This window comes from Agelaius phoeniceus, chromosome 19, assembly GCF_051311805.1.
Source record: "Agelaius phoeniceus isolate bAgePho1 chromosome 19, bAgePho1.hap1, whole genome shotgun sequence".
Taxonomy (NCBI): Eukaryota; Metazoa; Chordata; class Aves; order Passeriformes; family Icteridae; genus Agelaius; species Agelaius phoeniceus.
In genome coordinates, this window is record NC_135283.1 from 3,475,851 (window position 1) to 3,488,645 (window position 12,795).

Consider the following 12,795-nt stretch of genomic DNA (forward strand, 5'->3'; position numbering starts at 1 on the left):
GTGTGTTTTTCTTGTCTAACAGCAAGGTGATTTTCCAGGAGGAACCCCAGGCTGTTTCAGATGGCAGGGAAGGGTGGGCTCAGCAGCAGCAGTGAGATTTCTGCTCCCACAGGGGGCTTTCAGTCCCTGTGAATCTGCAGAAGCCCCAGCTGGCTGTGACCGGCACAGGATTGTTTGGAACAGAATCTCCCTGTGAAATCCCTGCTAAAAAGGCTGTGCTGAGAGCCAGGGTGGAAGAGAGCAGCATGGTGAAAGGGTGAGCTGTGGGCTGGGAGGAAGCATTGCTGCTCACAAATCCAGCTGCACTCATTGGCAGGGCTGGGACTGCTGCTTGTCACTGCCTGGAGGACAGCTTGCACAGGCTGACAACAAATAAAAAAAGCTTGTTCTATGTGTCAAAGGCAGGGGCCAAGTCAAGGCAAAGATCTCCTGGATCGGTGGATATCTCTGGGGTAGTAGGGAAGAGGGGAAAGAGGAGGGTCCGGCACTCTCCAGATCGCTTCCCTGTTGTAACCATGTGTTGCATTTGCTGAGAGTTAAAACCTACTTTGATCGTTTGCTTTACCCTACACCACCCCAAAAAACCCCACCCAAAAGAGAGAGAAGAAAGCAGCAGATCTTGCCCTCATCTGTACACTGTGCTTACAGACCCTGAGCTTACAGCACACCTGGGAGCCCTTGCATGGCCAGGCAGTGCCAGGCTGGGGAGCAGATCTCAAATCCAGTCACTCACAGCCCTGCTGCAGTACCCAGAGGGACAGGGTGACTGCCCAGGCATTTCTCAGCAGGTTCCTGAGGAGTTTTGGGGAGTGTGTTTGGCTTTTTGCCTGTTTTCTCCACTGCACTGTACCACACATCAGCACAGACTTGCCTGGTGTCAATGCTCAGTGACACTGCTGACCTTCACTCTAAAAGTGAAAGTAAAAATTGCCCAATTACCCTTGACGTAATTGCAGGTAATTAGGCAATAATACATCTAGTTACCTTTTAAAGAAGGGAGGAGCTAGTATCCTGCTTTTTCTCCAGGATCCAAGGTACTTTCTGATCTCCTGGTCAGGGCTCTAGAAGAGGGGATGGATGAGCTGGGGCTGGAAAGGCTCCACAGGCACTGGGAGAAGGAAAGAAAGAGCCAGGAAGGCTTCCTTGGTCACAAACAACGTGTGAGGGTCTCACACTGTCTTCTTTAAGTGCTCCTGTCTTAAAGCCAATCTCTTCTCTTAGAAAGCGTTGCTCCTTTTACTTGTTCAGAATATAATTGGCCGAGTTGCAAGTTTAATTCTCACTTTGAGAGAGTACTTTGTTAGGTGGAAAAGGCTTTATTGTCCTGGTAAAGATTGAAATTGTTTATTGTCTTGGCTTTGCAATGAAGTTAAGGGAGAAGAAAAAGCCTGAAAGTTCCAGGTAATGATGTTTCCTCGAATAGATCCTTCTAGCAACAAGACCAAAAGACCTTGTTAGGTCCTACAAATTTCCTGTCAAATCCTCTTTCTCCTGCTGGTGAGCTGGTTTGTGGGTCAGGTCTGTCCTGAGGGGAAGCTGGGTGTGAGTGCTGGTGTTTGCTGAAGGAACTCCACAGCTCCTCCTGCTTGGCAATTATTCACATTGTCACTATGCAGATCAGATCTGCTGGTTTGTGAGTAGGACTTGTATAATAATTGAGGGTTTTCCTGAAGTAATGGAGCATTTCTCATCTCCTTTCTCCTTACAAAGCCAAGACTTTTGCATCCACAGCCACCAATCTAAACCTGTGAGAGTCCTGACAAACTGAACTGATGTTTCAGATGGTTCTGCATTTCTGGGACGGGAGACAACTGCCCGATTTTGGCACTGTGAAGAGCAAATTTGAGCCTCCCTTTTCTCAGTTGTCTTCAGAGGTGAGGTAGGTGCTCCCCACAGGCAACTCCTTACTCGTGCCCTGGTGGCTGGGGGTTGCTCAGCAGCAGAAAAACAGGGTGTGGTTTAAGTGTGAAGGAACCCAAGGTGCACTTCACAGAGAAATGTTTTTTCTCTTACAACCATTGTGATACAAAAGCAAAACTCTGCTGACTTCTTTCAGTAGGCAGCTCAAGTAACTCAGACAACAGCCCAACCCGGGGCTCTTGGGACTCTTTACTCAGGACTTGAACTCATTGTTCAGACTGAGGGGGCAACTAAAAACACCTTTGAAAATGCTGTGGATGTTGTTTCTCCCAAATGCATCCCTCTTTCTCCTGCTTCTCCCGTGCTTCCCTGCCCAGGACGGTACGTACAACATCAGTGCTCTTACATTTCTTACATTTCAGTCTTTTCTTTCCTTTTTTTCCCAACCTTTTCTAAACTATTTTTGCCTTAGACATGCAACACTCTCATTTTTCTTCCCTTGCTTCTGATGTAGCTTCTTTCAGGCGTTTCCCATTTGATCTCTCTATTCCTTTCTATTCATTGCACAAATACTCCCCCTTCGGTTTCTTTGGATATTGGGGTCACTGGAGAACTCCAAGGATTTCATTCTACATTTGCCTTTGTTTCTTAAATCGATTGGATTTACACCTTCTCTAGCCCTTTTCCTGTATTGAATCTGAGAATCTGTATTATCCAGTTCCCTGATGTTATTAAAAGCCTCTTTAAAAAGACGAGTGTATTTTCTTCTATTCTCTGCCTCTTTTTCTTACCTTTAAATTCCTGATTCAGATCTGAAACTAATTATCAGGGTAATCTTAGTGAAGCTTGTATTTTGAGAACTAATAGGATTATCCAGGGAATCTAAAGAGAGAACTAAATTTTCTGTGTGAGTGACAGCAGCCCCTTCTTTGCCAAGGCCTTTGAAGCTTGGGAAGGTGCTGAGCTGCTCAGGTCACTGGGCATGAAAGGCACCACAGGTGCCAGAGCAGCCAAGAAATGACACAGGGAGACTGAGGTGCAGTCTCACAGAGCAGTTCTGTTGGTGGAGCTGGTTTTGAAAAGTACTTTGATATGATCAGATCAAGAGGAGTTCTGATATTACAATTTCAATTGCATTTCTTATTTTTAGGTGGAGGAAAAGAACGGTCCAAAGACGTTATCAGTGCTTGGGAAGGAGACTCCATCAGCATAACTTGCCCAATGAATCGTTCAGAATATCAATTGGGAATGTACCTGAGAGCTGTCAGACAGAATGTCAATATGATATATTGTCCCAAGGACAATTCTCCACAGATCAATCCTGCCTTTGCTAATCGTGTTGAGTCTTCAAAGGAAGGGGAGAACCTCAGGATAACCCTGCACAGGTTACAGGAGTCTGATTCTGAAATCTACAAATGCATAGAGACGTTAAGAATCAAGGAGATACATAGGAAGACAATCATAGTACTGGTCAAAGGTATTGCAATTCCACCTTTTATGTCAAGAATTAGTAAATACAGATCTTTATTTTAAATCAAAGATTGGAAGGAGACACAATGGGAGGTTGAGTCTGATAGAACCTCCTCCGTGTCTGCCCAGGTAGAGATTTGAAGGAATGTGTGGGTTTGCTCCCTGAAACAATGAAGAAAACACATGAGATAGTATGGTACCAAAAAAACCCAAACCATTTTAGAAGATTAATTTGTGACTCATTAATTCCAGCTACAGATTTTCACGAGTCACAGGTTGCTGCAGCAGTTTGGAAACCGTGAGGTCCCACAGCTCTTTCTAAAACAACCCGTCAAACCTTTTTAAACATCTAGCAGAGCAAACAGGGGTTTTTTTGGTAGCAGTTGTTTTTGCAAATCTCTTTTGTTTTTACTAATTCGTCTTAAATGACAAATTGGTAATAATCGGGAGGCTGGTCTTACGCAAGTTGAGCATGAGTGAGTAAAGGGTTTTTCCTCTTGTTAGTGAGGAGTTGCTGAATGGGAAGAAGTGTTTCTTTTGGCAGGTGTTTCTGGTTGGGGGAACAATTTTTCTGTCTTTATTATTTTTTTTTTTTTTCATTAGAAGAGGGTTGAGTCTATACTATTCTTTGGCAGTTTATTCCTCCATGTACCTGTCCTTCCAATGAGACCTTCTAACCTGAGACATCTTTCCCAAAGCTTACAGGGTTTTCTTCCTTTCCTGTCCCCCAGGCATGTGAGATCTAATTGATTGCTGGTCAGCAGTAGTCATTTATATCCATTAAGGATTATCATCTCCTCCCTTGGGCTTCTCCTTTCAAACTTCTTGGCTGTGTTTTCTCTAATGAATCACATCTTGCTTATTATGTATTGTCTCTCCAAATTATTTTATTAAGTTGCTTTATATCTCTGTTTGATTCTGATCCTCTTCTCTGAAATGCTTACAGCCTTCCCTTTACAAACCTGATAAATTCTATCCTCACTCCCTTATCCACTTCAATGATAATATTAAAAGGAACAAGTCCTGTCCTCAGAGGAACTCAGTGGAATGTCTTCCAGCTGGACAGTGAGTCATTAATGACCACTCCATTCCCACAGACCATTTTCACATTGATGGGACACACACTGTGTGATTTGATCCAGACCAACAGCCCCCAGATCTTTCTCTGCTTGAGAAAGCAGGCAATGATGCATGGCTCCAGGACGTGCTGGTCAGGCTGTGTTCCCTTAGAGGAGGTCAGTATTTATAATTTTTTAGGTAGTGCAGACCCTGTACAAACAGCTAAACCTGTTGGTCAGTCCTACTTTCAGATCCTGAGCCAGGCTATACTAAAATATATCCCTCTTAAAGCCTGTGTAAAGCACGTTTAAAACTTCATTTTATCTACATTTCCATGGTCTGTTCTTTCTGCCTGCTCTGTCCCCTTGCTCCCCAGTTAAAATGCACTGTGTTAAGCACTTGATAACCACTGATCTCTCTGTTTTTAGCAAAATCCAGAAGGTCTCTGGAGCAGTCACCACTCCATGCCAACCCTGGGCGAGGCCAGTCTGTCAGCATCACCTGTGTGTTGAGCAGCTCACGTGCAGATGATAAGTTCCACCTGCTCAGGACTCACGTGCAGCCTGGCACAGTTCTGTCTGTGTCAAATCCCAACGGCTCAGAGGTTTCTCCTGCCTTTGGGAATCGCTTGGAGTATTCGAGGGAAGGAAATAGAATTGTGTTGATTCTACACAAGCTCCAGGAAAAGGACAGTGATAACTACATCTGTGCCCAGGAGGTGAAGGGGTCCCCTCTGCTCTTTGCAAGTGGCACCATGGTGCTGGTTAAAGGTACCACCTTTTTGCTTGTTTAATCATAAATATCTGTTGTTGAGCTGTGGACAGAAAGCATTTGGAATTTTAGTCAGGACAGGCAAACCTAGGAAAGTTTGGAGAGTGGGCTCAGGCTCCTTTGTGTCCTGTTGAGCTCAGACACAGAAACGGACGCTGTGTTTCCACCTGCCTTGTACAACCAGAGGGGAATTCAGACCTTGCCATGATCCTGAAGCTTAGAAAAAGAAAAAAAGGCCAAAACAAGGTGACAAACCCTTCACTGTGTGCAATCTGTCACTTTTAGGGTATGATTAAATACTTTCAGCACCAATTCTTTGACCTTATAATGACATAAATGGCTTTTAGAAACCATTCCCTCTAGCAAGTCTTGTGTTAAAAAAAAAAAAATCACACTGGGGAGCACAAAACAAGTCCTTAGGCTTTTGCTTCAAGCACCACAGACCACAGCAGAGATGTTCTCACATACCTTTGTTAAACACTGAGCACTCTGTGAGCGTGTGGTGCAAAGAGGGGTTTTGATTTTGCTGTGTTCCAAGTGGGGGTTTCATTTTTCTATGCTCCAAGGTTGAGTTTTCTATTTTTGTGCAGGATTGTGCTGTACTCATTTGCTAAACTGAAGTCAGAACCAGCAAGCAAGTGCTTGATTTTGGTCTTACAAAAATTTAACCCTGTGCATTGGGATTTGCTGAGGCTTTTCTAAAATAAGGTTTACAAAGGCCCTAAGAGTTGCAAAGGATTTTCCTGCAGTCTGCAAAAGTACCTGTGGTGCTGTTCTGTGGCACCACCCACAGCTGGGGCAACGACTCAATAAAGTGAGGTGGGGGAAATGACAGTAGCCCAACAAAGCAGGGGTGTGATTATTAATTAGTGTGTTATTCATATATGGATTAATTGAGGTTTTAGAGAGTTGAAACCCTTTCCACCAGCATTATTCTGCTCAGTGCATTTTATACCACAGCATGAACATGAACATACTCCTGCTTCTGTCTGCACCTCTCACCAGCCTGGCTCTTGGATAATTCAGAGCCCTCAGGGTTGCAGCAACACTGCAGGAAATAATTTTTTGCTCCCATTAGGAGTGTGTGGTCCTGCCAGTGGTGTGGGAGGCGCCTTTGTGGAGTGCTCCTTGCTGACCCACCTGCAGCCACCCCCAGCCTCTGGAAGAGCACAGGGAATGTCACTGTGAATACTAATGGCATCAGAAACCTGGCTCTGTAGCTATCAATATCTGAATTTTTGGCTAAACTGTAAAATTATATTTTTCAGAATAAAAATAAAATTCCGTGGGAAATAGATTTGTAGAAAATCCTCAAAACTCGACAGAAGGCTCACACAGTGTGCATCTGCATGCAAACCTTGAGATAAATGCTGACTTGGACATGCCATGGAATAGGACAGACATTGCTGGGAGAGAAATGGAACTAGAAACAACTTTCAAAGGATGACCTTGCAAAAGACTGGATACTTTGGAGGAATAGAACTATGAAAGATGCATTGGAGTAGGACTCATGAGGGGTAATTTTAGATGATTTGGCTTTTAGGCATATACAGCATGGTGTGGCAAAAGCTGATAGAAACACTTATAATGTATTGTAATTAAGAAATGGTTTGCTTCTGATTGTGATGGCGTGAATTAAAACATCGTATTGCCTCACCCTTCACGTGAGACTGAAAATGGAATAAAAGTTTTTAAAACTTTAAAACTGGGTCAGGAAAGAACTTAATCCGACAAAATTCGTTATTTTTGTATTTATAACCATGCTGCTGTGATTTTAAATGCAGAAGTGGAGCAGGCATGTGAGAAGAGCTCCTGGGATTTGTATGCCCTTCTCATGGTGGTGGCTGTGCTGTTCTGTGCCCTGGTGTGCTGCACCTTGTACCGTGTTGATGTAAGTACAGTCACCACAGCAAAACTGGGGCAGTCTGGTGGGACAAAGTGATATTCTTTTGAAATAGTGCTGAGTCAAGCAAACATCTGATAAACCTAAGGAACTGTGACTGCCTATTGCTCTCCTATTTGCCCTCAATTAATATCTTCCAGCTGTAAATTCTTGGCAGCTAACACAGTGTCTTATGCTTCTGTGAGCCTTTGTAAATGAGACATTTATTGTCCTTTGATAACAAACCTCAAGTGAGCTGTGTGGTTGACACAGCCATGTGTTGTGTGTGTATCCCTGAACAAGGCTCCTCACTGTTCTGCTTTCCTTGCTTTTTTTAAAGATTTTTGTGAATTGGGACTGGAGCTGTACATAGCAAGCTTGTAAGAGATGTAACTTGGAGGGGGACACAAGGGCAACAAAAACTCATAAAATACCCTGATGTCTGAAAGTTGTGCTGGGAGAAAAAAATGGCCCCTGTCCAGAAAAAAAAAACATTATTACATTTTTTTCGTTCACTGGGATTATTTCTATAAATATACCGCAGAAAGTGCCCAGAAATTGTCTTTGATAGATCCTTCTGATGCATAAATATTATTGAAAATTAAGTGCATGATTCACAGGCTCCTGTCTCATCCTTTCAAATGTGGATCCAGCACTGCTAAAAACCGGTAGTGTAACATCATTCTGTCAAAGCCCAGTGGGACCTCATGTCCTGTGTTACCAGTAACAGCCTAAGAATGAGCCTTATTTATTATTATTGTCATTCATTATTTATGTCAAAGCTACAGTTACATCCAACTCTTGAAGGAACTTTCCATGAAATTGCATCAGACTCATAAAAGAAAGTAAAATAAATGGGCTGATAATTTCCACGTGGTCCTCTAAGACCTCACTGGATCATGAGAGGAATTTTAAAAGTATGTTTTCCTCCTCCAACAGATGATGCAGATGGACTCCTAAGATGGAAAATTACTCCTTGGTTGGGGTCTTTCCAGGCTCTGGTTTGAATGGCTGTTTTCTTTGTTTGGCAGGTGAAGAAATATTTCCAGAAGAAAAAGCACAATGAGGTATATGAAGACATGTCCTACAACTCCAGACGGAGCACCCTGGTCAGAACCAACACCTATTCCAGAGGTGAATAAACTTCTGCCAGCTGGGACCATCCCCTCACAGGCAGCTCTGAGAGCTGCTTTAACCTCCTGAACTGAAATCACTATCACACTATCACCTACCTTCTTCAGTGGAGGGAAAAACCTCATTTCCTAGGTTGTGTCAACTTTTTTTAATGTGTTTTTTTTTGTAATGTACAGAAAATCAAGCAAAATGCAGGTGCCCTGGACACGTGTATGCAGTTCAGTGTGAAAAAGCAGCATTTTGGGGCTAAATGCAACATATGGGCTCATTCCTTTGCTAAATAACCCATTCTGGGGTGGATGGGGAGGTCTGGTTCTGGGCTTTTCTCAGTCTCAGGAAGACCACACATGTCTGATCAATAATTTGCCATGGATCCACACAGGCATGGATTCCAGTTCTCTCATGGATCCTTGCCCAAGAGCTCAGGCAGCTAAAACCACTCAAGAGGTACAGCAGGGAAATCTATTTTACAGAAACTTGAGAAACGTGGCAGGGTGAAATGCTGGATCCATGTGGGCTCACCTGCTCCAAGGTCATGATGGTCCCACAAAAACACAATCAAGTCTAAATTTTAGTTTACTGCCTCTGTCAGAGCCACTCATGTGACTGATAGGGTCTTGATGTGGCTGAGTGTTGATACTATTAAAATAGCTCAGGAGCAAATTGACTAAACTCGGGTCCTGGTGGCATCTTGGGTGTCTTGGTTTGAACAGCCAGGTGTCTGCTAAAGAAGGCAGGAGCCTCCCTTGAAATGGAAAATGTAAACCCCCTCCCTCTGAATTATTATAATTTTGAAATTAAGGGGCTCTCAGGAAAAGACATGGGAGTAGGAATAACAAGTCTTTATTAGGAAATTTAAAAAAAATACAAATGCAATAATACAAAAAGAAGAAACCAAACCCCTGCCAGAGTCAGAGCAGTCCCTGTCCCCTGTGTGTCAGGGGTGGCACAGCCCCATCCCATGGGGGCTCAGCCCTCCTGCAGTGCCAGCTGTGGCTCTGCTGGAGCAGGGATCCTGCACAAGGGGGGAGTTTTCCTCTGCAGCTCCAGGGCTGCTGCAGATGGGCCTGGGCTCCCTCTGGCCATGCAGGGCAGCAGAAGCTGCTCCTCTGGCAATGCACTGGGCAAAGGCTGCTGTGCTGTGCCAGGCTCACATTGGATCCAGGTAGGAATGCTTGGCTCCTGCCCTGGGCAATGCAGCATCTCCCCATGGGATGCTGGAATTGGATCAGCCCTGCAGGGACACTCAGTGGCCATGGACAGCAGAGATCTCCTGCAGGGAGGGTTGGCTGTAGAAGAGATAAATAAAATTGCCCCATGAACAGCAGAGAACTGCCCCAGCTCTGACAGATGGGAATAGAATCCCCCTATTTCCAACCTAAGACCCTGGGACAGCAGAAATGTTTGTGATGTGCTGGATGAGTTTCTCCACAGTGACTCCCCACTGTACAACACAAGGTGAAATAATCCAGGGTAAAGTGAAGCCAATGTCTGCATTCCAACCCGGGCATGATCTAAAACCCCTTCTTATCAAAGGGATTTATCAAAACTCACCTCAGGCAAGAAGAGGCTAAAATTGGTTTTGTAACAGCTTCTAGAGCAGGTGGCTGCGGGTGCAGGGCTGAGGAAGGGCTCAGCCTCCTCCAGGGCTGTTTTGGTTTTGCAGGGTTGGGGCCACTGTGAAAAGTCAAAAATCTTCCACAAAGGAATGCTGAAAATTGCCTTGGTACAGGGCAGGGCTGATGGGGGTGGCCTCTGGTTGCTGAGGACAGGCTGAGACTGGAGGTTCTCGTCATTGATGTGATTGTTTATTTTGTTTTGAGGGATTAGGGTCAGTTTATCTTTGATGAGTGCGTAGCTGGAGCAGAGCCAGGCACAAAGGATCATTCCTCTTCAGAGCTGAGCTCTGATAAGATCCCAGCTTGCCAAGGCAGTCCTGCCCCTCAGGAGAGCCCATTTCCCTCCAGATATTGCTCATGAAATGCTGTGCACCAGACCTGAGGGAGAAATCCCCTCACTGTGAGGAGTGGGTGGTGCAGGTTTGCCTCAAGAGCAAGTGGGGGCTGTCTTCACATGGCCAGACCTGGATTAATTGTGTTTGTGTTGGGGTTGTGTACAGTTCCTCAATATTTTCATACATATATTAAAACCTTTTTCATGTATCTTGCAAATAAATTGATGTTTCTTTTAGTGGTTTTTCTTTTTTTTGTGTTTTTTTTTTAAATAGGGATTCAAGGCTTTTTGAAAATTCTGTATAAACTGCCCCTAACAGCATCCCACTAGACAGCATATTAACTGTTTTCCACTTTAATTACAAAATCTTCAGGTGAGGTTTTTCTTTTTAAAACCAATCGCTGAAGAAAACAGAAAAGAACCCTTCAGACCCTGTGCATTCCATGTCTCATTGCCCAAACTTTTCTTGAATTCTGCTAGACTTGGTGCTGGGACCAATTCTGGCTTTGTCCCCAGAAAAGCTCAGCTCAGAGGTGGGTGAAGAGCTGAGGAAGAACCAACAAATCAGGTGCCAACCTAGGAACTGAGGTGCCCATAGTCAAGCACCTTTCATCACATTTTCATTCTTGGAACAAGGTGCAGGTTTAGTCGAAAAGGGGCAAAAGCCCTGAGAGCCAGCACAGAGAGGTTCACAATGAGCAAAGTGGCATTTGAGATCAGCTTTCTGTAGAAACACTGTTGTGCCAATGTGACCACAAAGGTGAAGAAAAAAGCGCTGTGAAAGGAAACAGTAGTGGAGGTGTTTTTTTGATTTTGTGTAAACAAATTAAAAAAAAAAAAAAAGAAGTAACACCTTTCTGTGGAAAATGACCCACACTGAATTGTTTCATGGGCAGCACAATTAACCCAAGCAGTGGTAAATAAACTGCTGGGGAATTTAGCTCCAGAGTGTCAGGGAATAATTGGGAATTTAATAAAATTAATTTTATTTTAAATAAAGGGGGCTGGAGCATTCTGAAGATGCAGAGTTGTCTCAGATCTTCCCTGGAGAGCAGAAAAACTGAAATTTTTACCCCCAGAGTTGCAGACAGAATTGCTCTGGGCTAATTCTGTTGCCTTTATTTCTTTTTCTGTCTTGTCTCAGCCTCTGGAGAGGGAAATGGTTTTCAGGGAGAGGTGGGAAGTGCAGTTCTGAGGCAGTGAGAACAGTATCAGGCTATTGGTGATGCCCCAGCCCCATCCATGGGATAAAAAACAGGAATTGCAGGCTCAGGTGGGAAGCAGGGCTGCAGCTCCAGTGTCACACACAGTCTGTGGGATGGGGCTGGGCAAGGACAGCAGGTCAGAAGCAGAGAAATTCCAAGAGGGAAGGTGCAAAGAGTGTCTGAAGTGACTCAGGGGTCTGCAGGGAGTACCTGGGCTGAGTGCCTGGGGAAGGCTCATCGTGAATACTCTTGGTTATTTGCAGAACTGAAGAAATCAGCCAGCACATGTGCATTAGAGCCTATGGAGCCAGGGAAATTTAGCTGGAAGAAGCATTTTAACCCCTTGACTCAGGTGTGTGTGGCAAGGATGTGCCTGAACTCAGGTGCCAGGCAGGCTGATAAGCCCAGCTGAGCCACAAAATGTTCAGCAGGAGACAGGAGAGAAGCAGGTTCTGCTCTGGTGGTTTGTGACATATTGCAGGACACGGGGATGTCTCCAGTGGCAATCCAGTGTTTATGTGCTCCAGCAGCTGTGAGTGCTGCATCATCCATGTCTGGGTTTGTGGTCTGGAGCCAGTTTCTCCCACCTGTCTCTTGCTGGGGACTCTTTTTCCATCCAAAAACTCCTTCTTCTGCTGCAGAATTCAGAGGATCTGACCAAAATATGTCCAGCACTTCTGGCTCTGCTGAAGCCAAGCTGCTGACTGCTGAATTCTCAAGGTCCCTGTATCAGTAAAAAGCCTATTTCCACTCATGGTGTGCAAGCTTTTGTAAGCACTTGTTTTCCAAAGCATTTAGTTTCTTTTTGAATGCTTTGTAACCCTCAGCTTGTGTTATATTAGCAGTAAGCTTACAGTCAATTTGAAAACATGCAGGGGTTTTTTCTGGTTCATAGATTTGGTTTTCTCACAGCTTTGAGGTGGTGAAAATGCTTCATTGGTGCTATTTCTTAAATCTGATATATTTGGTTAATAAGCTCCTGCACTAGGTAATGAGTTCTTTTGTTGCTTGTATAAATTTAACAGTATTTATGTTGTTTTGCATGGTTTTCAACACTATTTCAATTCCTTCAGGAATGACTGGTTACTGGCTTTGTGCAACATGCAAGAAATCTTTCCAATTTCATTTGGAGTCTCAACAAGTTTTAACCTTCTTTTTAGAAAATCAATACATTACTCATCACACATTACTCTCTCATCCAGCCAGAGCACTCTGCCTTGTCTACAAGAATCTCACATATTTTTTTTTCATTTAAGAAATGAAAATAGAGCAACCAGCCTAAATACTGGCTAAAGAGAATCAACCATTTTGTCCTCACACTAAAGTTTTACAGCGTTGCCACAATCTGTGTGGTACAAGTAGCTTGCCTGTCCAATTGTGGATGGGAGGTGACTCCACTCTGTGCAATTAACTGCTGGTAGGGCTGGATGAACTCTCTGGATGCTGCCAATTCCTGTGTAA

At 44.1% G+C, this 12,795-nt stretch overlaps 1 protein-coding gene across 1 annotated transcript; it reads left to right on the plus strand.

Annotated features, from left to right (window-relative positions):
• Positions 1-1,781: 1,781 nt before the first annotated feature.
• Positions 1,782-8,972, plus strand: CD7 (CD7 molecule). The gene is made up of 6 exons (XM_077188501.1): positions 1,782-1,874; positions 2,238-2,241; positions 3,011-3,337; positions 4,818-5,159; positions 6,945-7,051; positions 8,074-8,972. The coding sequence occupies exons 1-6, from the start codon at positions 1,782-1,784 to the stop codon at positions 8,182-8,184; spliced, it is 984 nt and encodes a 327-aa protein (XP_077044616.1). The 3' UTR covers positions 8,185-8,972.
• Positions 8,973-12,795: the final 3,823 nt, after the last annotated feature.

Coding starts and splice junctions, on each gene's coding strand:
- CD7 (XM_077188501.1), top strand. CDS start 1,782: ATGGTTCTGCATTTCTGGGACGGGAGACAACTGCCCGATTTTGGCACT. Junction 3,338..4,817: donor AATCATAGTACTGGTCAAAG/GTATTGCAATTC, acceptor CTCTGTTTTTAG/CAAAATCCAGAAGGTCTCTG. Junction 7,052..8,073: donor GCACCTTGTACCGTGTTGAT/GTAAGTACAGTC, acceptor TTTGTTTGGCAG/GTGAAGAAATATTTCCAGAA.